Source organism: Panthera pardus, unplaced genomic scaffold (assembly GCF_024362965.1).
Source record: "Panthera pardus isolate Hobbes unplaced genomic scaffold, ASM2436296v1 HiC_scaffold_12, whole genome shotgun sequence".
Classification (NCBI taxonomy): Eukaryota; Metazoa; Chordata; class Mammalia; order Carnivora; family Felidae; genus Panthera; species Panthera pardus.
The window spans coordinates 4,589,361-4,612,950 of NW_026526677.1; the positions used below are offsets into that span (position 1 = coordinate 4,589,361).

Genomic DNA, 23,590 nt, shown 5'->3' on the forward strand with positions numbered 1-23,590 from the left:
CTGTCCGAGTTGGGGCGGGGACCTCCTGCCAAGGTCTCCATCCTCCCTGTGGCTGGCACACCGGAGGCAGTCAACAAACTCTTGCCGAAGGAGCACACGAATGAAAGCTGCGTGCCTTTTGGGGCCTCTCCTGGGGCTCTTTGTTCCAATTAGCTGAAGACTAAGCTAGTTTGGGCTTTTGTAACTGGGCATCTTTGAAAGCACGGTACCTGTTGATTTCCGTAGGTCCTACGCCCGCACTCTGTAGGCTCAAACAGGTAAAAGCGGGAGGAATTGCGGTGAGAAAGCTCAGTGTCGGGTTTTTGCCCCGGTCCTCGGTGACTTTGCCCCTCTGTTAGCTGCCCTTTCCTCGTGGGGCGCTTGGGCAGAGTGTCGGAAGAGAAGGTGGCCGAGGGGCCGGCTGTGCGGGAGGGAGGCCGGGAGGGCATCAGGAGTGGCCAAGGAAGAAGACGGGCCAGGAGGAAGGGAGCCAAAGACACCCGGCCTGGAGCCATTGACGGGAAAGGTGCGTTCATTTGTGGGCGCTCCTCAGTGTTCCAGCCTTCGGGTTGCTGACCCAGGTTGGTTTCAGTCACAGCTTCCGAGGAGGAGGGAGGAGGAGGAGGAGGAGGAGGAGGAGGAGAGGGGCCTGGCTCCGACACGCATAAGCACCCACTCCTGAGGACTCCGTGCGCCTGGATTTCGTGGCGTCTTTGTGGCGACCGGAATGGTCTCTCAAGTCAGCAGCCACAGGCACACCCGAGTCCCGGTGCCCCGGCCTGAAGATGAGGGGTTCAGGGCCATCCTGTGGACCCTCTGGGTTTCTTCTGTGCCAGCCTCCAGGCAGCATTTGCAGGGTGCCAACAGCCACCAGCTTCCTGAGTCAGCTGGGTGTGGCCTGGGCTGCTGGCCTGGAGGGTTGGTGCCGTGGGATGGCCCGGGGGCGGGGGCCAGGGGGTGGGGGTTTCTGGGTGGGAGGGGGCTCCCCTCCTGGACTCCCCGCCCCAGGCCTCCGAGCAGAGGGTGCGGTGGGCTGTGTAGTGCCCGACAGGCAGGGGAGGGGTCGGCATGGAATCCCAGGATCGGATCTCGTAAGGGACCGTTAAGTTTGTTAAATGGCTAGGAAACCTGCAAATTCAGAACGAATCCCAGGGCTGTGGAAGGGGTTTTCTAACATCCGGTGAAACGCTGGTGCGTTACGCTCTCCCCTCCTCCTCCTAGGGCGTTACTGAAGATGGCGGAAGCCCACCAAGCCGTGGCCTTCCAGTTCACGGTCACCCCAGATGGGATCGACCTGCGGCTGAGCCACGAAGCCCTGAAGCAGATCTACCTGTCTGGACTTCATTCCTGGAAAAAGAAGTTCATCAGATTCAAGGTTAGCAGATACCTGTTTAGATCTGTACGGCGCTCACATTAGCATCTGAGAAAACGCCTCCAGGTGCTGGTGAGGCGAAAAAGCATTTCAGAGCGTTTGCCGCGCAATTGATACTTCCTCTGTCCTTGTGAAACACACTCCCCGGCTTCCTGAAGAAGTTCTGGAAGGCAGGCAGGGGAACCGGCGCCCCGTAGGCAGGTGAGTTGGGGTTCAGAGAGCCTGCTCGGAGAAGCAGAGGAAAGACCAGCGTCCGTGTCTCCTGCTTGCAGCCCAGAAGCCCTTACGCCTTGTAGAAAAAGGATTGTTTCCCAGCTGTGTGGATTGCAGTGAATTTTCCTAACGGCTACCTTGCTGATAAAATTAGCCAAACGTTGGGGCGCCTGGGCGGCTCGGTCGGTTAAGCGTCTGGCTTCAGCTCAGGTCATGATCTCACGGTTTTGGGATCAAGCCCCGCGTCGGGCTCTGTGCTGACAGCTCAGAGCCTGGAGCCTGCTTTGGATTCTCTGTCTCCCTCTCTCTCTCTCTGCCCTCCCCCCATGCTGTTTCTCTGTCTCAAAAATGAATAAACAGAAAAAGAAATTAGCCAAACATTGAAAGAGGTGCACGTAAATTCAAATATAGCTAGCTTCAAATGCTCTCAATCCTGTTTACCTGAAAGAGTGGATATGTATTCACCGTTTTTAATTAACCACGAGTCTTGTTTCCCCTTTGTTTGTAAATTCAATTTATTTCCCAAATCATGGAAGGAATAAAATACACACATGGAAAAAATTCAGACGAGAGAATTGTCCGGTTCCTCCCCGCCCCCACCGGCAGGGAGGGAAACGGATAACTGTGTTCATTTTCCAGTTTCCTTTTCAGAGGGTGTGGCTCAGAGAAGGGCTGTTGAGAAGGTGCCAGGAGCCAAAGTAGGTGAGAGCAGTGACCTCAGAGAAGGTGGACAGGTCCCTGGGAACCGGCCTTGCTGGACAGGTGCCTGGGGCACAGCCAGAGGGCTCCAGGTCACAAGCCAGCCCCAGAGGCACCTGTGGTGGGGGAGGGCGCCACCTACAGGGAGAAGCGCGTTTTGCCACCCGACCTTGTCCAGAGCAACCCCTTTTTACTTTCAAATCCAAGAAAAGAGAAAGTTGGGTGCAGAGCTATGGCCATCAATCGCTGCAACCCAGTGCAAATGTTCTCTGGTCTTTTTTTTTTTTTTTAAATTTTTTTTTTTTCAACGTTTTTTATTTATTTTTGGGACAGAGAGAGACAGAGCATGAACGGGGGAGGGGCAGTGAGAGAGGGAGACACAGAATCGGAAACAGGCTCCAGGCTCCGAGCCATCAGCCCAGAGCCTGACTCGGGGCTCGAACTCACGGACCGTGAGATCGTGACCTGGCTGAAGTTGGACGCTTAACCGACTGCGCCACCCAGGCGCCCCAGATGTTCTCTGGTCTTAAAGACCTTGTAGGACAGCTGAACAGTGCACAGCTGTGCCTAACCGAGGGGTTTGCAGAGGAGCACAGGGCTCGGAGCAAGAGGGGAGGCAGGGGGACGGCGGGTGAGCGGGAGACCTTCTGTCTAGACCCTTCCTGCCTCCGTTTTATTTATTTGTTAAAAAATTTTTTTTTACCGTTTATTCATGTTTTGATAGAGACAGAGCATGAGCAGGGGAGGGGCGGAGAGAGAGGGAGACACAGAATCGGAAGCAGGCTCCAGGCTGTGAGCTGTCGGCACAGAGCCTGATGGGCAGGACTTGAACTCACGGACCGTGAGCTCATGATCTGAGCGGAAGTTGGATGCTCAACAACTGAGCCACCCAGGCGCCCCCTGCCTCCCATTTTAATATAACGTAATATATGTATTTATTTGTCTTAAAAACATTTGCTTCAGAGAACACCAAAAAGGACCCCCACTTTGTTTAAAATCTCTTTCCTTTACGCCTCTCAATAGCGGGGGATTGGGTGGGAATAGCATGTAGGGATGCAGCTGTCTTCTAAAAATTCAGGTGGGCTTTGAGAGCTTTTAAATCCATTGTCTTGGTCAAAGCAATCTCTTATTAAGATGGCTTTATTAAGAATTTCTTTGAGGGGGCGCCTGGGTGGCTCAGTCGGTTGGGCGTCTGACTTCAGCTCAGGTCACGATCTCGCGGTCCGTGAGTTCGAGCCCCGCGTCGGGCTCTGGGCTGACGGCTCGGAGCCCGGAGCCTGCTTCCGATTCTGTGTCTCTCTCTCTCTCTCTGACCCTCCCCCGTTCATGCTCTGTCTCTCTCTGTCTCAAAAATAATAAATAAATGTTAAAAAAAAAAAAAAGAATTTCTTTAAGTTAGAAGTTTTGAAACAAACACGTAAATAAAGAGAATAAGGAGCTACACTGCTCACTTGGTTTCCAAAATTTTGTTCCATATCTGCCGGGCCCTCACACCTGCTACTTTCTGTGGTTTTTTGTTACTTTTAGTGGTGGGGGTGTTGGCTGAAGGATGGTTCAACAGATTCTCAACATGGAGTGAGGTGTCTTGGAAATACTTGGGGATTGAGTGGTCTTTTGATTCAGGAGCAGCAGGAGGGGTGGTTTGGGAGCTGGGGTCTTGGGGCATCCCAGGTGTAGCAGGTTGGGGCAGGACTTCATGGATGGCTCAGTGACATCCTTGAATTTTTTTTTTTTTTTTTACATTTATTTATTTTTGAGAAACAGAGTGAGACACAGCGTGAGTGGGGGAGGGGCAGAGAGAGGGAGACACAGAATCCGAAGCGGGCTCCAGGCTCCAAGCCGTCAGCGCAGAGCCCGACGCGGGGCTCGAACCCACAAGCCGCGAGATCATGACCTGAGCCGAAGTCAGACGCTCCACTGACTGAGCCACCCAGGCGCCCCAATGACATCCTTAACTCGGTGTCATGAGTCAGTCTGGATGGAGATGGGGGGAATCGGTGTTAAGCTAGTGGCTCAGGCGATTCTCATGTCCTGGGGTCACTCTCAGGGAATCTGCTCCAGGGAGGGGATTGGCTCAGAAGCAGAGGAAATAAAGGGGCTGGAGGCCCTGGGGAAGATTTCCAGTAGTGACAGTGTGGTCACTTAGCCACGATGTGCTGCAAACGCCTCCTTCCCACTGTCTGTCATCCCACTACCCTCACTACCAGGGGCCGTGGATTTTGTGGGCGGGACGTGCTCACGGTGCCTGCTCTGTTTCTAGAATGGCATCATCACCGGCGTGTACCCGGCCAGCCCCTCCAGTTGGCTCATCGTGGTGGTGGGTGTGATGTCAACCATGTACGCGAAGATCGACCCCTCGCTGGGAATAATTGCAAAAATCAATCGGACCCTTGATACTAGGTAAGTACTCTTTCCAGGTTGCAAACCCTCTAGGAAGTTAGCGATTCTCATTAGTGATTTTTATCGCTGGTATGTATTGTTTTATTATTAAAAAAATTTTTTTAATGTGTATTTATTTGAGGGGGGTGGGCAGAGAGGGAGGGAGGCCCGGAATCCGAAGCAGGCTCCAAGCTCAAGCTGTCAGCACAGAGCCCGACGCGGGGCTCGAACCCACGAATCACAGGATCATCCCCTGAGCTCAAGTCAGAAGTTCAACCGACTGAGCCACCCAGGTGCCCCTTGTTGCTGATATTTTTATGTCTTTACATATATATAACTTCCTGTTCCAATTCATTTGGAAGCTTTGCTGTTCTCCTGTAGGCTCTCTTCTGTGTCTTCGACCAGTGTTAAGGTCCCCAGGGGGTCCGTGGTCCCTCGTGGCCCTTCCTCTGAAGCCCTGGGCTAAGAAGCACGTGGTCCCGGGTTGCACTGGGAAGTCCCGTCAGGGCCCAAGGTTGTGGTCGGTGCACTTAGCCTGACTGCAGGGTCCTCAAAAAAGGGATTTCTGCTCCAGGAGCTGGTTCTGGACACGGTCACTTCTTTGCACTGGAGTCCATCCTGGAGTCCGTGACCCTGAGAACTGTTGGCTCTGGGGGGAACCTCAGCCCCTTAGCACCTGTCAGAGTGGCTTAGAACCCCAGCGGGAACCCCAGCACTCCTGAGAGTCTTAGGTTTTTCTAGTCTTAGAAAATCAGCTTTCTACATGATATCTGTCCTGGAGGAGCCTTTGGGCTGATACTTTTCTGAGAAGGTCGGTGGTGCCTGGGGTCCCACGTGGAGTGTGGGCACGGCCTGGAGGGCATTAACGGAACCCCTGTGAAGTCCTTTCCTCCCTGCAGCCCAGGGATGGCGTGACGCTTGTGGGTCGCACCCTGTGCTTCGGCGACTTCTCTCATGGGGGTCTCCGTGGTAAAGTGAAGTGTTCACAGGGGCGGGTTCTTGTGCTGAGTCCCAGGGAGAGGAAGTGGGGGCCGCACACCTCCGAAATCTGGGCTGCCTGCTCACAGAGCCGTCCCACGAGATAGACACGAAACAAACAGCACTGCCTCATGGGGCTCTGAGTGGCCGGATGACAGAACGAGACAGAGCAAGTGGGGGAGGGGCAGAGAGAGGGGGACAGAGGATCCGAAGCAGGCTCCAGGCTCCGAGCTGTCAGCCCAGAGCCCGACGCGGGGCTCGAACTCATGAACCGCGAGCTCACGACCTGAGTCGAAGCCGGACGCTCAACCGACTGAGCCACCCAGGCGCCCCTATTTTCTGGTTGGAAAGCATCCTAGTACCTCCCAGCTGCCGTGGCTGTTCCGTGCCAGACCTCCAATCCTATTTCTCTGTTGCTTGTTTGCACTGACAAACCTTTTAAGTCTCTTACTAAAGCGATAACGGTCCCCAGAGGCCTCATCCCATAGCTGGGCTTTGTTTTTCGGGCCAGAGGGCACGTGTGGACGGTGGGAACCCCGGTGACGGACGAGAGGGCAGCCCAGGCGTGTCCTCACGTTTCCCGGGCCGTCCCTGTCGTGTCGGGGGCTGGCCTAAGCCGAGCAGATGAACTCTGGGCCTTTTGAGAAAGCAGCCCGGAGCCTGCTTTCAATTCTGTGTCTCCCTGTCTCTCTGCTCCTCCCCCGCTCACACTCTCTCTCTCTCAAAAATAAATAAACATTAAAAGAAAAAAATTTAAAAGCGTGGCCTTGGGTCGCCTTGAGCAGGTGCCCTTTGCCCTTGATCCCTTCTTGTTGAAAGCCCAGAGTCCAGCTGAGTCGCTCCCGGCCTCCACGCGGCCTCAGGAATGCCGGCTGGGGACTTGACAAGCGTCTGCAGGGCCTAGAATAAAAATGCCATCATTTCAGGGGAAGCGTGCCTGGGCTGAACAGCCTGCCAGATCCCCTGCGCTGCCTTGGGGGCCTGGGAGGCCAAGGCGGGGACCCCAACATTCCTGATGCCCTGGGCAAACCTTGCTCCTCCTGTCCTGGTGGTCCTGGGGAGTCACAGGCCGACCCCTGCAGACGGCTGGCCTCCACCCTGGGTCATGCTATTTCTCCGTACGTTTCAGACTGCTGTGGGTTTAACACGGATTTTTAATTTACTCTCCAGTGTGGACCCTTAACACTGGATTATATTTAGAAGTCGTGGCTATTTACAGCCCTTGATAATCTGGGTCTTTATACGATTTGTTTCTTTGCTCCCTCTAAACCAATTGCGGTGAACTGGGCCGTCCCTGGCCCAGATTTAGAAAGACCAGGTTAAGAGCCAGCGTCTTCCAGGCTCGAGGGTCATTCTGGAACCATCTTCCTGGAGAGCATCTCCGACGGTCCCGGGTGACTTTTCATAAGCATAGACGTACTGGCTGTGTGGGGTATGCTCTGCGTTTGTCCGGCCCCTGCAGCCTCGGAAGGAATGTGTTCTTTAAAAGAAAGCTTTTTTGGGGGGGCACCTGGGTGGCTTAGTCGGTTAAGCCTCTGACTTTGGCTCAGGTCATGATCTCAAGGTTCATGAGTTCGAGCCCCACGTTGGGCTCTGTGCTGACCGTGCAGAGCCTGCTTCGGATCCTCTGTCTCCCTCTCTCTATGCCCCTTTCCCTTGTGGGCTTTCTCTCAAAAATAAATAAAAAAACAAAAATAAAAGAAGGCTTTTTTTTTTTTTTTTTTTGCTAATGCTTGTCATCCAAGTATCCATATGTGTATTATATTAAAAATCCTGAATGTGTCATCTCTTTGTTAACGTCATGATACTCTCCAATTTTTGTGGACCTAATGGGTATGTGTCTTTTCCTTCAGTGATGTAGGACTTCGGAATCCAAAGCGTAGATGATCTGAGAGACAGGTTCTTAAATGCCTAGATCTAAGCTGGCTTATAGATTACGCTATCCGAAAAGAAAGTATAGAGATAAAGCAGAGGCTATAGTTAAACTTGGACACAAGATTTTTTTTTTTAAGTTTATTTATTTATTTTGAGAGAGAGAGACAGACGGAGCACCCGAGTGGGGGAGGGGCAGAGGGGGGGAGAGAGGGAGAGGGAGAGAGCGAGAATCCCAAGCAGGGACCATGCTATCAGTGCAGAACCCCACATGGGGCTCGATCTCACGAACGGTAGGATCATGACCTGAGCTGAAACCAAGAGTCAGACAACCTCCTGAGCCACCCGGGCACCCCAAGCTTGAACACCGGATTTGACGGCTTATAGAAAGACACAAATTTTGGAGGAAAAGTATTTTACCTTCAAGATAATTAGTTTCAATGTCACTTAAGCACGATAAGGTGTTAACTTGGCGGTGTTTCAATATCGGAAGTACCTTTAGCTTCTGTATATTGGTTGTGTTAATAATTTGAAGCACACTTAAATCATTTAAAAAAACGAGATACTTGGGGCGCCTGGGTGGCTCAGTCGGTTAAGCGTCCGACTTCGGCTCAGGTCACAATCTCACGGTATGTGGGTTCAAGCCCCGCGTCGGGCTCTGTGCTGACAGCTCAGAGCCTGGAGCCTGTTTCAGATTCTGTGTCTCCCTCTTTCTCTGACCCTCCCCTGTTCATGCTCTCTCTCTCTCTGTCTCAAAAATAAATAAATGTTAAAAAATTTTGAAAAAAATAAAAATAAAAAAACGAGATACAACTGACATGTAATGTCATGTTAGTTTCAGGTGTATAACATCACTTGGTAGATGCATATGCCTTTAAGTGGTTACCACCAGCCTAATTAATATTCATCTCCCCATATAGGTACAAATTTTTTTTTCTTACGGAGAGAGCTTTTAAGATCTTCTCTTCTAGCAATTTTTTTGAAAAGTGTACTTATTTTGAGAGAGAGAGAGCAAGTGTGCATGCAAGCAGGGGAGGGGCAGAGAGAGAGAGAGAGAGAAAGAGAGAGAGAGACAGAGAGAGAGAGACTCCCAAGCAGGCTCCTCACTGGCAGCACAGAGCCCGACATGGGGATCAAACTCACGAACCGTGAGATCGGATGCTTAACTGACCGAGCCACCCAGGCTAGCGTCCTCCCTTTGGTTCGGGGTCCAGAGTGTCACTTGTGTCGAGGGGAGGCTGCTCTGGCTGGCAGTGCATAATGCATTCTCGGCTTGTCTCGTCTCCCTAGCGGCTACATGTCCAGCCAGACGAAGAACGTGGTCAGCGGCCTCCTGTTCGGCACGGGGCTGTGGGTGGCCCTCATCATCACCATGCGCTACTCCCTCAAGGTGCTGCTGTCCTACCACGGCTGGATGTTTGCCCAGCACGGCAAGATGAGCCGCGCCACCAAGATCTGGATGGTAACGGAGCCTCCCTTCGCCCTCGGTGCCGGACTCGTGTGGATTTTTTAATTTTTTTTTATTTTTGAAAGAGAGAGAGAGAGCGACAGAGCATGAACAGGGGAGGGGCACAGAGAGAGGGAGACACAGAATCCAAAGCAGGCTCCAGGCTCTGAGCTGTCAGCACAGAGCCCGACACGGGGCTCGAACCCACGAACCGTGAGATCGTGACCTGAGCCGAAGTTGGACGCTTACCCGTCCGAGCCGCCCAGGTGCCCCTGGTATTGGTTTTTCCTTTTTTTTTTTAAAGTGCTTTTATGGGGCACAGTTTGACGTACAAAAGGCCGTAGCTGTTTAGCAGTGTGTCCGCGGGGACGTGTGCACCTGCAACCCTATGATCAGTCTCCGGGCCATAGACTTAGCTCCTTGCAAAGTTTCCTCACGCCCTGCCCCATTTTCCTCCGTGGAAAGAGCCCGTGAACGAGATCCACCTTCTCAGCAAGGGTTTAGGCCCACAGTGCGGCGATGTCGGGGACGGGGCCGGTGCCCCGGCCGGGCAGCCGCCGCCCCGTTCGCCGCGGTATCGGTCCTTCTGTGGCTGGCTCGCCTCACCTGGCACGGAGTCAGGTGCGGGTGCCTTGTACTTTCAAAGGAGGATCCCCGTGGACCTCTCCCCTCCACGCTCAGCTGGTTGCCCTGGGAGTTGGCCTCTCCTTGCTGCCAGGGGCATTGCTTCCCCGTGACTCACACGTGTGGCCAAAGAGCAAAGAGTCCGGGAGTCCTGAACATGCTATATTAGCTTGTGCTGGGCTCGCCATCCAGGTTGTTCATCAAAGTAGAGTGACATCCGTCCGCTGCTTTCAAAGCTCTTCTGACTGAGTGGTTCCCCTGGCCGACCGGTCTGACCAGGTCTCCCCGGTTCACCCTTCTCCCCGAGGGGGTTTTGCCTGCTCTCCTGGGCCCGTAGTCTGAGCGTCCCCTCGTCTGCCGTGCGTGTGGACGTTTGTCCGACTTTACCCGTGACGGCTGAGCTCCGCCTCCCGGGGCCCACCCTCACCCACACGCTTCGCTCTCCTCCAGACCGACTTCCTGTCCCCACGTGGCTGTGAGATTTCAGTTTTCCAGAGAAGCAGAATTAAAAAAATTTTTTTAAAATGTTTTATTTATTTTTGAGACAGAGAGAGACAGAGCATGAACGGGGGAGGGGCAGAGAGAGAGGGAGACACAGAATCAGAAGCAGGCTCCAGGCTCTGAGCCATCAGCCCAGAGCCCGACACGGGGCTCGAACTCACGGACTGTGAGATCGTGACCTGAGCTGAAGTCGGACACTTAACCAACTGAGCCACTCAGGCGCCCCAAGAGAAGCAGAATTTAACACCCACAAGAGAGTCAGAGAGGGCACCCACACTTCACACAATAAAGCTAAATGGTGTTCCCACGATGGCATTCTGGTCACGTCCAGTTGAGTCCCAGCCACCCCCTCCCCCGCCCCCCCCCCCCCCCTTGAGCCCTAGAAATGCCTTTGAGGTCTGGTCCGTAGGAGATGACCACTCACGACACCAAGGTTAGATCATTCCAGATGAAAGCGAGGGCCGATAGGCAGATAGATGTGTGCTGTCCATTGGGCTTGGCGGTGGCTGAGGGGGGGCTGCACCGCTGCTCCTGGGGTTGGCTCGAGCCCAGGCTTCTCGGTCCAGCCCCTCGTCACCGTTGCCAGAGTTTTGAGCCAGTCCCTAACCCGAGGGCCTCGCAGAACCAGCTGACTGACACGGGGCCCACGTGCAGCTGTGCAGTCAGACAGCAGAATCTGGGCGCCCAAGAAGGGGTCCTGTCCCGGGCCCCTCGCGGCATCTGTCAGACTTGGGCTTTCATCAGCCTGGGTTTCGTTTGGGCTTCCCTGCTTGTTTGTGTGCCCGGGGGCGGAAAACAGACCAGAGGGGACACAGGCCACCGCAGAACATCCGTAACTAGTCGGCAAGTCGTCTGTGCTTGAGAACTGGTTTCACATCTTTAACACGGTCTCTCGTTTTCAAACGTACCTTTTTTGTTTTGAAGGGCATGGTCAAGATCTTTTCAGGCCGCAAGCCCATGTTGTACAGCTTCCAGACGTCTCTGCCACGCCTGCCGGTCCCTGCGGTCCAGGATACTGTGAACAGGGTAAGCGTGGCTTCAGCTCGCTGTGGCGCCCGCTCCGAGGGGCAGGTGTCCTGGGATTCCGCTTCGTGACCGGGTTAATTTACCATCGTTGGGTCACGGACTTGTCTGGCTGTTGTGGGAGATCTTTTCCTTTCTGATGTATCAGTATGTGTTACGTGTTTTCCTTTTTTTTTTTTTTATTTTACTTTTTTAAATGTTTATTTGTTTTTGGGAGAGAGAGACAGAGCATGAGCAGGACGGGGGTGGAGAGAGGGAGACACAGAATGCGAAGCAGGCTTCAGGCTCCGAGCTGTCGTCACAGAGCCCGACGCGGGGCTCGAACTCCTAAACCTTGAGATCGTGACCTGAGCCGAAGTCAGATGCTCAAACGACTGAGCCACCCGGTTGCCCCCGTATTAGGTGTCTTTTAAAAGGTATCACCCTTGTTAGAGAAACGGCTTCACAACGCTTTTCTTAGATAGCTTCGTTGAGCCATAATTCACATGTGTAGAGATCCGTCCCAAGTATCTAGTCCGCCGGTCTTTGTTATGTGATTAGCGTTTTACGTTGTGATAAAAATGTAAACGTGACCGTTGTAACCACTCGGAAGTGTGCAGTTGTGTGGCATCGAGTACATTCTCTTAGCACAGCCTCCACCACAGTCTAGTTCCAGAACTTTCCGTCACCAAAGCCCCGTGCCTGTGAGCATCATAACCCGTTTTACGCCCCAGCCCCCCGGCTCCCACTAGGCTGTCTCTAGGTTTGCCTGTCCTGGAAGTTTCCTGTAAGTGGAATCCTACGATATGTCCTGTGCGCCCGGCTCTTAGACCGTTGAGATTTATGTGTCCCTCAGTCTGTCATTCCTCTTGATGACTGGATGCTATCCACCTGTATGGTCGGACCGCCCTATATTCATCCGTGCATCTGTCGATGGACATTTGAGTTTTTTCCACCTTTTGGTTGTCGTGAACGGTTTTCGTTTTCGTTCAGGCACCTGCTTGTGGTTCTCTTGGGCACGAGCCTGGAACTGGGATCACGGGATCAGGGAGGATTTCTTGTTTAACTTGTCAAGGAACAGCCGTGCTGGTTTCCTCGGTGCCTGCGTTCCCACCCCAACCGGTTTTTGCCTCTCCTGTGGCCCCACCTTAAAAACGTCTTGGCTTTGGGGCCCCTGGGAGGCTCCGTCGGTTGAGCGTCCGACTTCGGCTCAGGTCATGATCTCGCGGTTTGTGGGTTCGAGCCCCGCGTCGGGCTCTGGGCTGACGGCTCAGAGCCTGGAGCCTGCTTCTGATTCTGGGTCTCCCTCTCTCTCTCTGCCCCTCCCCTGCCCATGCTCTGTCTCTCTGTCTCAAAAATAAATAAAAGCATTTAAAAACATGTCTTGGGTTTTGAATCCAGGCTTAGTCATTTAGTTTCTGTTGGCTTTTTCGAGTCCCCCCTCCTCTCTGCTCTCGTGTGCTGCCCTCCCCTGAGGACGGGCCTAGCGACACCTGTGGTTCTGGTGACTGGCTCGAGCTTATTCTAAGTGTTGTTTTCAGTTCCACGAATGCACATCTCACTTTGAATAAACTCGAACAGCCGGTTGGTTTCAGCAATGGGGCCCCATCTTTAAACATGCAAGGAGATTTCTAGAGATTTCATTGCTGCCTCAAAGCTGTTTTCACAGCAGATAATATTGGCACAGTGAAACGTTTTCTGGTAAACCGAGGGCTTTACTTTCTTGTTTGTGATGTTTATTTTTGAGAGAGGGAGCGGGAGTGGGTAAGGGGCAGGGAGAGAGGGGGAGAGAGGATCCAAAGCAGGCTCTGTGCTGTCAGCAGCGAGTCCATCACGGGGCTTGAACCCATGAACTGCCAGATCGTGACCTTGGGTGAAGTCGGATGCTCAACCAACTGAGCCACCCAAGCTCCCTTCTTTTTTTGTTTTTGTTTTTCATAATTGTTTTCATTCTTTTTTTGTTCTTTTAAAGTTGGTTTACTTATTTAGGAGTCGGGGAGGAGCAGAGAGAGGAGAGGCAGAGAATCCCAAGCAGGCTCCACACTGTCAGCAAAGAGCCCGACGTGGGGCTCGAACTCACAGACCATGAGATTATGACCTGAGCCAAAGTCAGGCGCTTAACCGACTGAGCCGCCCAGGCGCCCCAAGATTTTCTTTTCTTTTAATTTTTTTAATGTTTAGTTTTGAGAGAGAGAGAGAGAGAGCATGAGTGGGGGAGGAGCAGAGAGAGAGGGAGACACAGAATCAGAAGCAGCATCCAGGCTCTGAGCCGTCAGCACAGAGCCCGACGTGGGGCTCGAACTCACAAACCGTGAGATCATGACCTGAGCCGAAGTCGGACGCTCAACCGACTGAGCCTCCCAGGCGCCCCGCAAGATTTTATTTTTAATCTCTACACCCAGCGCAGGGCTCGAACTCCTGACCCCGAGATCAAGAGCCACACGCTGTACTGAGTCCGCCAGGCGCCCCACTCGGGGAAGATTTTTAAACCTTTGAAATCTGTTTACGGTTTTTTGCGGGGCACGGATGAGGGGCCCGTGCATTTTAACTTGGCTTATGTGCTTTTCATCAACCCTAGTATCTGGAATCGGTGAAGCCGCTCATGAAGGAATCGGACTTTAAACGCATGGCGGTTCTCGCGCAAGATTTCGCCGTCAGCCTCGGACCAAAACTGCAGTGGTATCTGAAGTTGAAGTCCTGGTGGGCTACAAACTACGTAAGTGCTCACACACACCACCGTTCTCGGTGCCGAGTGTTTCGCGTGGAAACACGGGTCCGTGCCACGAAGCTGGGCTCCCCCGTGTGTGGCCGCAAGAGGGGCCGCCTGGCGGGTGACCCGAGGTGGGACGTGGAGGAGACGTTAACTGTGACCGGACAGACCCGATGATGAGGCTGCGGGTCGGGGCTGGGGGGCTGGGGGGCTGGGGGGCAGGGGCGGGGGGTCGCGCCGTGTTTTGATGAGGCCCCGTCTGTGAGGGTGTGGAACTCACACGCACACACAGGCGCCTCAACACGAAGCAGTGTGGCAGGAGTCCCCCGGAGCCGTCCTTGCCCCCCACCCGTCCCGGGCCCCGCCAGGCTGTGTCACTCCTGCTAAGCTTACCGGTGGTCTGTCCTGTGTGCACCCGACAGGTGAGCGACTGGTGGGAGGAGTACATCTACCTGCGGGGCCGGGGGCCACTGATGGTGAACAGCAACTATTACGCCATGGTGAGTGGCGGGGGAGCGCCTGTCCCCGCTCCCGCGGGCCCTGGGCTTCCGTCCGCGGCCCCGGGGACCCGCCCTCCGTGCCCAAAAGCCGCGGGCGCGTCTCTGTGTTTGCCCCGAGCCACCGCGGAGAAACGAGGACAGCAGAAATGCTCTCGGGCCCGTGCCCTCTCCCTGTTGTCACCGCTGGGCACCGGGTCGTGCCACAGCAGCCTGAGGGCCCGTGTCCCTGCCCAGCTGCCGCGCTTAGTGACCTGGCGGGCCAGGCGCACGGCTTCCTCCCTCGCTGCCCTAAGGCGCCAGGAGACCGAGCCCCGTGTGTCATTTCCGGGTCTCTTGGGGTTTTTTTCCCTGTCTTCTGCGACATTGATGGCCTGGGAGGGCACACGCCATTCTTTTGTGAGAAGCCCCTGAAAACAGTGGGTTTTGGGAACTGGCATTTAATACCTGTAATAACTGGCCAACCTCATTCTGTGTCTCTTGCTTTGTCCTTCCCTTCCTTTCACTTTCCCGTGAAACATGAAATAAAACCGGCAAAGCGTAGGAAGCGGGATTTCGGTTTGTTTTCTATCAGAGCAGGTGTCATTTAACAGGTAGGGAAGGATTTCCGCGGTGCAGAAACGCCCTCCTGTGTAGTTACGTCAACTTGTCTCCTGCTACGAACGTTCTGTGTGCCGTGTGCCCCTTTCCAGGACTTGCTGTACGTCTTACCGACGCAGATTCAGGCGGCGAGAGCCGGCAACGCGATCCACGCCATCCTGCTGTACCGACGGAGACTAGACAGGGAGGAGATCAAGCCGGTACGCCAGCAAACTGCTCTTTAAGAGCTTCGTTTTTTATGTTTATTTATCTACTCTGAGAGAGAGCGCGTGCACGTGTCGGGGAGGGACAGAGAGAATCCGAAGCAGGCTCCGGGCTCCGAGCTGTCAGCACAGAGCCCGACGCGGGGCTCGATCTCATGAAGCGTGAGATCATGACCTGAGCTGAAATCGAGAGTCGGAGGCTTAACAGACTGAGCCACCCGGGCGCCCCTGAAAAATTCTTTTTAAGCAGCTTTGTTGACGAGGTGCACATACGTGAGGCATGCGGTTTGATAGGTTCTGATGAATTTATATAATGTGCCCCTGAAACCGTCACCACAGTCAAGACCGTGAACACAGCCGTCACCCCCAGACATTCCCCTGGGGGCCTTGTGCTCTCGCTGAGCCTCTCCGTCACCTGCCAGGTAACCGCCACCTGCCTCCTGTTACTCTAGATTGTTTGCATTTTCCAAAGCTTTGTGCAGGTGGAATCCTACAGTGGACACTCTCTCTGTCTCTCTCTCTCTCTTTCTCTCTCTCTTCCTCTCTCTCTTCTTTCACTCTGTATAATTATTTTGAGATTTAACTCTCTGTGCGTATCCTAAATGGATATACGTTCGTTGTACTTTGGTCCCATAACCAGCCCTGGAAGAAGCCCTTGCTTACTTGTGCAGGAAAATGGTTTAGCTGGTAAATTATTCAAGAGGGACGAGATGTTCCTTCCTTCTTCATGCCCTGCAGGGAAGGGAGCCCAACGCAGGGGCTTAAACTCAAAACCCTGAGATGAAGACCTGAGCTGAGAGCGAGGGTTGGACACTTAACTGGGCCACACAGGCGCCCCGTCATGTCATGTCCTTTCATCCTTCCCTTCCCTTCCCCCTTTCCCTTCCCTTCCCTTCCCTTCCCTTCCCTTCCCTTCCCTTCCCTTCCCTTCCCTTCCCCTCCCCTCCCCTCCCCTCCCCTCCCCTCCCCTCCCCTCCTTTCCCCTTTCCTTTCCCTCCCCTCCCCTCTTCCTTTTCCCTCCCTTCCCCTCCCTTCCCCTTTCCTTTCCCTTCCTTTTCCTTCCCTTCCTTTTCCTTCCCTTCCTTTTCCTTCCCTTCCTTTCCCTTCCCTTCCCTTCCCTTCCCTTCCCTTCCCTTCCCTTCCCTTCCCCTTCCCCTTCCCCTTCCCCTTCCCCTTCCCCTTCCCCTTCCCCTTGAGAGAGACAAAGATAGAGCACAAGTAGGGGAGGGGCAGAGAGAGGAGGACAGAGAATCCCAAGCAGCATAGAGTTTGATGCGGGGCTTGAACTCACAAACCATGAATCCTGACCTGAGTCAAAGTAGGACACTCGACTGTCCAAGCCACCCAGGCATTTCTTTCTTAAATACGCCTTTGGTTGAAAGTGTCAGTTTGTAAATGACCGATCAGAACGTGTTACTTGGGAAGGAAGATGCCGGAAGCCCTGGCACAGTTCAAGCTTTGCTTTGCGGTGAAGGCATCCCAGAGAAAGGCTGCTCTTTGCAGAGTTTGCAAGGGATTAAGTCGAACGCCCTGTGCACTTGGAAAACAAATCCAGCATTTCAAAATTTTTTTTTCAGTTTTTTTTAATGTTCATTTATTTTTGGGAGAGAGAGAGTGTGTGTGAGCAGGGGAGGGGCAGAGAGAGAGGGAGACACAGAATCCGAAGCAGGCTCCAGGCTCTGAGCTGGTGCGGGGCTTGAACCCATGAACCGCGAGATCATGACCTGAGGCGAAATCAGATGCTTAACTGCTGAATCGACTGAGCCACCCAGGCGCCCCTAAAGATTTTCTTCTTTTATTCTTTTGTGTAATCTCTACCCCCAGCATGGGACTCGAACTTACAACCCCGAGATCAAGAGTTGCACGGCCTTCCCACTGAGCCTGCCCGGTGCCCCACAAATTCAGCATCCTCCCCCGCCCCCGCCATGGAATTCTTATTTGTTTGAAACATACTTTTGTTGCAGATTCTGCTGCTGGGATCCACAGTCCCACTCTGTTCCGCTCAGTGGGAGCGGATGTTTAACACTTCGCGGATCCCGGGAGAGGAGACGGGTGAGTGGGGCTCCTTCCGGAAGCAGCACTTCCGCTCCACACGGAGGCGGCGGAATGACAGTGGGCAGTGATTCGTGCCCACCCCTCCTGAGGTTGTGAGAATGCGGGCTCGGGAACATTCCTTCCGTTGACCGGACGTGTGGCTTGTCTTCAGACTTGAGTTTCTCTTGGGCTGAAGGCCGTCTTACAGGGAGCCTGCTCCAGATCCGGGCAGGAATGTCCTCTTCTTCCTCTGGCTCCTGCAGGGGCGGTCTGCTCTGGCCCACGTGTGATGCACGCGGGCTTGTGCCCCCCGGGAGCAACCTGAGCCGGGACGGCTGACCCCCACCCACCCTCCCAGAGCGTAGGGCGGCCACATCACCCGCCCAAGCCGGGGCACCCTTGAGAATGAAAGGAACACGTGGCATCACCGGGGACTGTCCCAGGCCTGCCAGGCCACAGCTCAGGCTGTGCTGCCACTGAGGCTCCGGGTGGCCGTGCCGGGAGGAAATACCTGCCACTCTCACCTGACGAACCTGTCTAGACCTCATGGCGGCCACCCTACCGAACCCATTGCTGCCTTTCAAGCTGGTCGTATATAGAGTCCCAAGCTGATCGGCTTTGGCGTGGGGGGAGCAGGGGTGTTGAGGCAGCCGGGTGCTTCCAGACTGTGAGCCCTGGGCGGTAACTTGTCCCCTGGTGTTGGGCACGGGGGTCCTTGGACGCAGAAGCTGCCCTCTGGGTGGGCTTCCGTCTGGACTCTGCTTTCTGGGACCCGGGATTCAGAAGCTTTCTGAAAAGTCACTCGAGCAGCGTACCTGCTGTTCCCCCGGCGTGGGGCGTCCTGGCTAAAAAGTCAGCCCCTGTCTCTCTCACGCTCTGGACTCGGGTGGCCCGTGGCCAGACTGCTGCGAAAAGTGGCCGGGCCAGCAAAAAGCAGTTGCCCCTAATAGTGTTTGTAAAAGTGATTTTAATGAAGCGTCCTACGGTTTTGCCCCCTCCTGTCCGCGGTTTCGCGTTCCGCGGTCTCGGCTATCCGCGGCCAGCCGCCGTGCGGGAAGCACATGGTCCTCTAGAACATCAGCCTCACCCTGTGTCACACCCTTTGTCCCTTGCCTCACGTCCTTTTACCACGTGGGCGTTTTACCATATCACATGAAGAAGGGTGAGGACAGGGTATTTTGAGAGAGAGAAACGACGTTCACATGGCATGTGCTACATTTGTCCCGTTTTATTATTAATTATTGTTAACCTCCTGCGTCTAGTTGATAAATCAGACTTTATCGTAGGATCGTAGGTATGTAAAACAGAAAAGCCAGTAATGTGTTTAGAATTCAGTGCACTCTGGCTTCGGGCACCCACTCGGCAGGGGGGGTGGTCTTGGAACATACCCCTCTTGGGTCAGGGGTGGGGGGCTGCTGTACTTTTCTCTGCCAGGGTTTTGGGCCTCATCTGACAGAGTTATTCCTAAGTCTTTATTGTTTTTGTTGTTTTAAGTGTATATTTTGGGCTGTTGGTTACGGAGTGTATCAGTTTCTAGAGCCGTGGTCACAAAACACCCCAGACAGCGTGGCTTAAAGACACATTCACTGCCTCCTGGTCCGGGAGGCCGGGAGCTGGAGGTGCAGACACGGGCAGGGCCCGGTCCTCCCGAGTCCTCTCTCCTTGTGTGTGGTCCCTCTGTGCGTGTCTGTGTCCTGATCTTTTCCTATAAGTATCCTAGTCATACGGGGTTAAGGTTCACCTTACTCACCATGTTTTAACATAATTACCTCTTTAATGTCTGTCTAGTTTTGAGAGAGAGAGAGCACAAGTGGGGGAAAGGCAGAGAGAGAGGGAGACGCAGAATGTGAAGCAGACTCCGGGCTCCGAGCTGTCAGCCCAGAGCCCGACACGGGGCTCGAACCCACGAACCGTGAGATCATGACCTGAGCCGAAGTCGGACGCTCAACCGACTGAGCCACCCGGCCGCCCCTTCTTTTTTTTTTTTTTTTTTTTTTTTTTTAAATGTTTATTTATTTTTGAGACAGAGAGAGACAGAGCATGAACGGGGGAGGGTCAGAGAGAGGGAGACACAGAATCCGAAACAGGCTCCGAGCTGTCAGCACAGGGGCCCGACGCGGGGCTCGAACTCACGGACCGCGAGATTGTGACCTGAGCCGAAGTCTGCGCTCAACCGACTGAGCCACCCAGGCGCCCCACCCGGCCGCCCCTTCTTATTTCTGACTTTGAAGTAAAGGCTGCACGTTTGCTGCAGTTTTCTGGTAGAAACCCTTCAGCAGTCTTAAGTCGTTGGCCCAGGATGGTACGTCCCTCGAGTGACTGAGCAGGGCTGAGCCAGAGCGAAACCCGTGTGATCCCAGAGCTCTCCAGTCTGATGCCACACGGACTCTCGAGACTCTTGAGAACTGGACGGACGGGCCGAGCTGGGGGGACGCGGGACGAGGGGTTGGTGCCGCGGGAAAGCGGGGGGTGCCTCTCTCCTCTCCCGTAACCTCACGCCTCTGGATTTTGTGTCTCGCCCCGCGTCCCGCCGCAGACACCATCCAGCACATAAGGGACAGCAAGCACATCGTCGTGTTCCACAAAGGCCGTTACTTCAAGGTCTGGCTCTATCACGACGGCCGGCTGCTGAAGCCCCGGGAAATCGAGCAGCAGATGCAGAGGATTTTGGACGACCCCTCGGAGCCCCAGCCCGGGGAGGCCAAGCTGGCGGCCCTCACCGCGGGAGAAAGGTGCGCGGTGTCTGTGACCCCGGTGGTGCCTGGGGGCTGCGGGGACCCCTCGTGGTTCTCGCCCTTCCCCGGGGGCTCAGCCGGAGGACAGGTGCCTGCGGCTGGCGGTGGGGGCGGGGCCAGAGCCTGGCGTCCCCGTCCCCGCTGGTGGGTCACCGAGGCCGCGTGTGCGCGGGGGTGGGCCTGCGTCCGCACGGGGACGGGGGCCCCCGACGGAGAGGAGTCAGCCTGTTTTGTGCGGCCGCGGGCGTATTTAATTTAGGACACGGAACAAGTTTAAACCAAGGCCTCCGCGTCAGGGATAGATTTCCTGCCACGTCTAAAGATCGTTCAGAGGCTTCTGTTTACTTAAGGAATTAGCTCGGAAACAGAGCTGAGTGTCTCTCAGCCTCGGCTGTGTGCACATTGGGCTGGAGAAATCTGTGTCCTGGTGGGGATGTTAAGCAGCATCCTGCCCCCCCCGCTACCCCCCCCTCCCCCGACACCAGCAGCCACCACTTAGTGACAACTGCCCAGACTTTGCTCGCTGTCACCAGGGGGCAGTATTGTCCACCAGGGGGCAGTATTGTCCCCGGTTAGCCAGCACCGGCTTCCAGCGATGTGGCAGCTGCGAGGGCAGCAAGGTGGTGAGTGACCCTTCTCAGAGAAGAGGAAGATGCCCGGGCACGAGCACGCGGAGGGTGGCAGCGGGCCCGACAAGTGGCAGGGGCGTCCAGGGAGCGCACTGCACAATCCGTGCAGGGAGCTGCAGAGGGGGTTGGGGACGCCGGAACACAAGGCGGAGAGGGTTCTGTGTGCCCGACTACGTTTGGGCTTGATTCTGCTGTTGAAGGGGCCACCAGGCACCCCGAGCACGTTTGCGAGATTCTTCTGGCCCGGGGGCTCCTGCAGGCAAGGGGGTCCTCCGGCAGGGAGGGCCGGAACGGCAGCCTGAGCAGCAGGGGAGGCTCGGTCCCAGAAGCCCCGGGAGTGTTGGGTCATCGCTGGGCTTCGACGGGGCTGTGAGGAACGGCGGTGGACGGTCCGTCCTGGGGAACGAGCTCCCGTCCCACGTGCCCGTGAGCGTCAGTGCGCGGGATGGCGGGCGGGCGTGGTGCAGCCACGGAGAGGGCCTTCCTGGGGTCCCCCACTCCCCGCGGGGCTCAGCGGGCAGCCGGCCCCGAGCCCCCCCATCTCACCTTCCGGAGCCCTCGGTGTAGACGCCGAGCGTATCTGCCGGCCTGTCACCTTCCTGCCCCCTCGCACCGCACCAGGTGCAGAGTACATGCCCTTGTCACCATTGTCCCCTGGCAGACACTGACGAGAGCCGTCTGGGCCGGGGAGAGAAGAGGGCGGGTGACAGACCAGGTGACCCTGACCTGGAAGGGTGGGTGGGGCGGCAGACCTCAGGGGGCGCTGAGTGAGGGGGCCAGGAGCAGTCCAAGCAGCCACGACTGGGGCGCCTCTCAGGAGGTGGGTGTCACATCGGCTGCTTGTAGCTCCCGTGAGGCGGGTGGAGAAGAAGAGTCCCTTCACTTGCACTCCCGGGGGCGCCTCTTGTCCCGGGGGTGTCCCGGGGTCGTTCGCAGCACGGACTTGGGCGGGACTTGGGTTTGAAGCTCTCCCCGCCACAAAGTAGCTGTGACCACGTCTCTGTGCCTCAGTTTCCCCCTCTGAAAAAATGGGGACAGTCGTGTTGACCAGGGAGCTAGGACAGGGACAAGGTGGTGGTCACACACTTGCGGTGACTTCCTTGCCAGAACTGCTCCAGGATGGGGACCCTGGTGCGGGCGTGAGGGGCGCTTTCTCGGGGGTCACTGCCCCGTGGTGGCTGAGCTCACGGGCCAGCCTGTGTTCTTGTCGTGCGTGCGGCAGTTTGCGAACGGAGGTGCGTGTCGAACTCCTGCCCGCAAACGGCACGGCCACCCACGGGCAGTCGTACCCGCAAAATCCTAAGTGTGCGAGTCCCCTCCGATTCCTAGCAAACTGGGAAAAACGCTGTCATTTTGAACGTCACGGGTAAGGAGAGGTCCCCGCATCGCCGCGGGCTTACCTCCGTTGAACTCTGATTTCAGAGTCCCCTGGGCCAAGTGTCGCCAGGCCTATTTTGGCCGCGGGAAAAATAAGCAGTCCCTCGACGCCGTGGAAAAGGCCGCGTTCTTCGTGACGCTGGATGAAACCGAGCAGGGGTACAGGCAGCAAGACCCGGATGCGTCGATGGACTCCTATGCCAAGTCCCTCCTCCACGGCAGGTGTTATGACAGGTACTGCACCTCCCCTCCCTCCTGAGGGACCGTAGCTCACCTGCGAGTTTGGAAGGGACGTCACATGTCACCGCACCTGCCTCCGGTATCTCCGCTCTTGAGGAATAAGAGCTCACGTAAAACACAACTCTTAAGGGGCGCCCGGGGGTCGGGGCGGGGGGCTCAGTCGTTAAGCATCCGACATTTGGTTTCGGCTCAGGTCAGGATCTCGCGGTTCGAGAGTTCAAGCCCCACGTCAGGCTCTTCGCTGATGGCGTGGAGCCTGCTTGGGATTCTGTCTCTCCCTCTCTCTCTGCCCCTCCCCCTCTCATTCTCTCCCCCCACCCCCAAAAATAAAGAAATAAACTTAAAGCACAACTCTTGACTTTCTTCTTTCCATACACACACACACGCACACACACACAGACACACACACACACACACACACACACACACAGCTTAAGCGGCAGACTTGAGATCCTAACCCCTTCTGTGCATGACCACCTGTCATGGTAGTGGTGACAGGCGTGGCTCCTGGTGTCTGGGACCAGGCAGGGGAAGGAGGTGGACGGGGCTGACCTGTTGCTCACTGATCGTGACCGTCCCGGAGCCTCCTGTCCCTTGTCTGTGAAGCAAGGTCCTGCCTGCCCTGCCCCGGGGACGAGGTTTGGCCCAGGGCGGGGGTGTGTGGGCACGTGGCCTCCTGTCTCTTTGGCAATTGCCTTGTGGGCTGGTTCACGTTAGAATAACACGTTCTATTCTGCCGGTCTCCAGCGCGCAAATGGTTACGTCTGCGTCTGACACAGAGAAGTGACTGGCCTCAGAGTGCAACGTGCGCTCTGATCGTCAGTCCACAGAGGTTCAGGACCAGCTTGTCGAGGGGCGGGGGCCCAGGAGCCCACCCAGAATAAAACATGTAATTTTTGTTTCCCGCAGGTGGTTCGATAAGTCTTTCACGTTCATCGTCTTCAAAAACGGGAAGGTGGGCATGAACGCGGAACATTCCTGGGCCGACGCGCCCATCATCGGGCACCTGTGGGAGGTGAGCCTTTGCAGCTCCGGCTGGGATGTGGGAGTTGTTGCAGATCCAGACCCCAGACTGCGTTCTATCGTGTGGTTTTCGTCTGATGATACGATGCTTCGTAACACGTGTGGGCACTGGAAGTCACCAGTAGTAGCCCAACAAAAGCCCTTCGTGTCTTCGCCTCCTACAACTCACGTTCCTTAGGTAGAAACACATTTAATGGGGCACCTGGGTGGCTCAGCCTTGGTTTCGGCTCAGGCCACGATCTCGCGGTTCGTGGGTTCGAGCCCCGTGTCGGGCTCTGCACTGACAGCTCAGAGCCTGGAGCCTCCTTCAGACTCTGTGTCTCCCTCTCTCTCTCTCTGCCTCTCCCCTGCTCACACTCTCTCTCTCTCAAAAATAAAGAAAACATTAGAAAAAAAATAATAAATAAAATGTGGGGTTGGGTTGGCCCTGCCAGTTTTTTTAATTTTTAAAAATTCATTTCTCCCTGAACCGTTTA

General features: G+C 55.3%; 1 protein-coding gene across 3 annotated transcripts in view; it reads left to right on the forward strand.

Moving 5' to 3' along the window:
- The window catches only part of CPT1A (carnitine palmitoyltransferase 1A), a 56,475-nt gene that overhangs the window by 14,264 nt on the left and 18,621 nt on the right, over positions 1-23,590 (forward strand). For all 3 annotated transcript variants that reach the window (XM_053899356.1, XM_019415238.2, XM_019415239.2), the window contains exons 2-12: positions 1,201-1,354; positions 4,524-4,663; positions 8,783-8,954; positions 10,989-11,090; positions 13,645-13,782; positions 14,199-14,276; positions 14,966-15,073; positions 17,041-17,128; positions 19,647-19,842; positions 21,897-22,085; positions 23,001-23,106. In XM_053899356.1, the coding sequence (XP_053755331.1) occupies positions 1,214-1,354; positions 4,524-4,663; positions 8,783-8,954; positions 10,989-11,090; positions 13,645-13,782; positions 14,199-14,276; positions 14,966-15,073; positions 17,041-17,128; positions 19,647-19,842; positions 21,897-22,085; positions 23,001-23,106 (1,458 nt within the window). In that variant the 5' untranslated portion in view covers positions 1,201-1,213. The remainder of the gene's footprint in view (positions 1-1,200; positions 1,355-4,523; positions 4,664-8,782; positions 8,955-10,988; positions 11,091-13,644; positions 13,783-14,198; positions 14,277-14,965; positions 15,074-17,040; positions 17,129-19,646; positions 19,843-21,896; positions 22,086-23,000; positions 23,107-23,590) is intronic.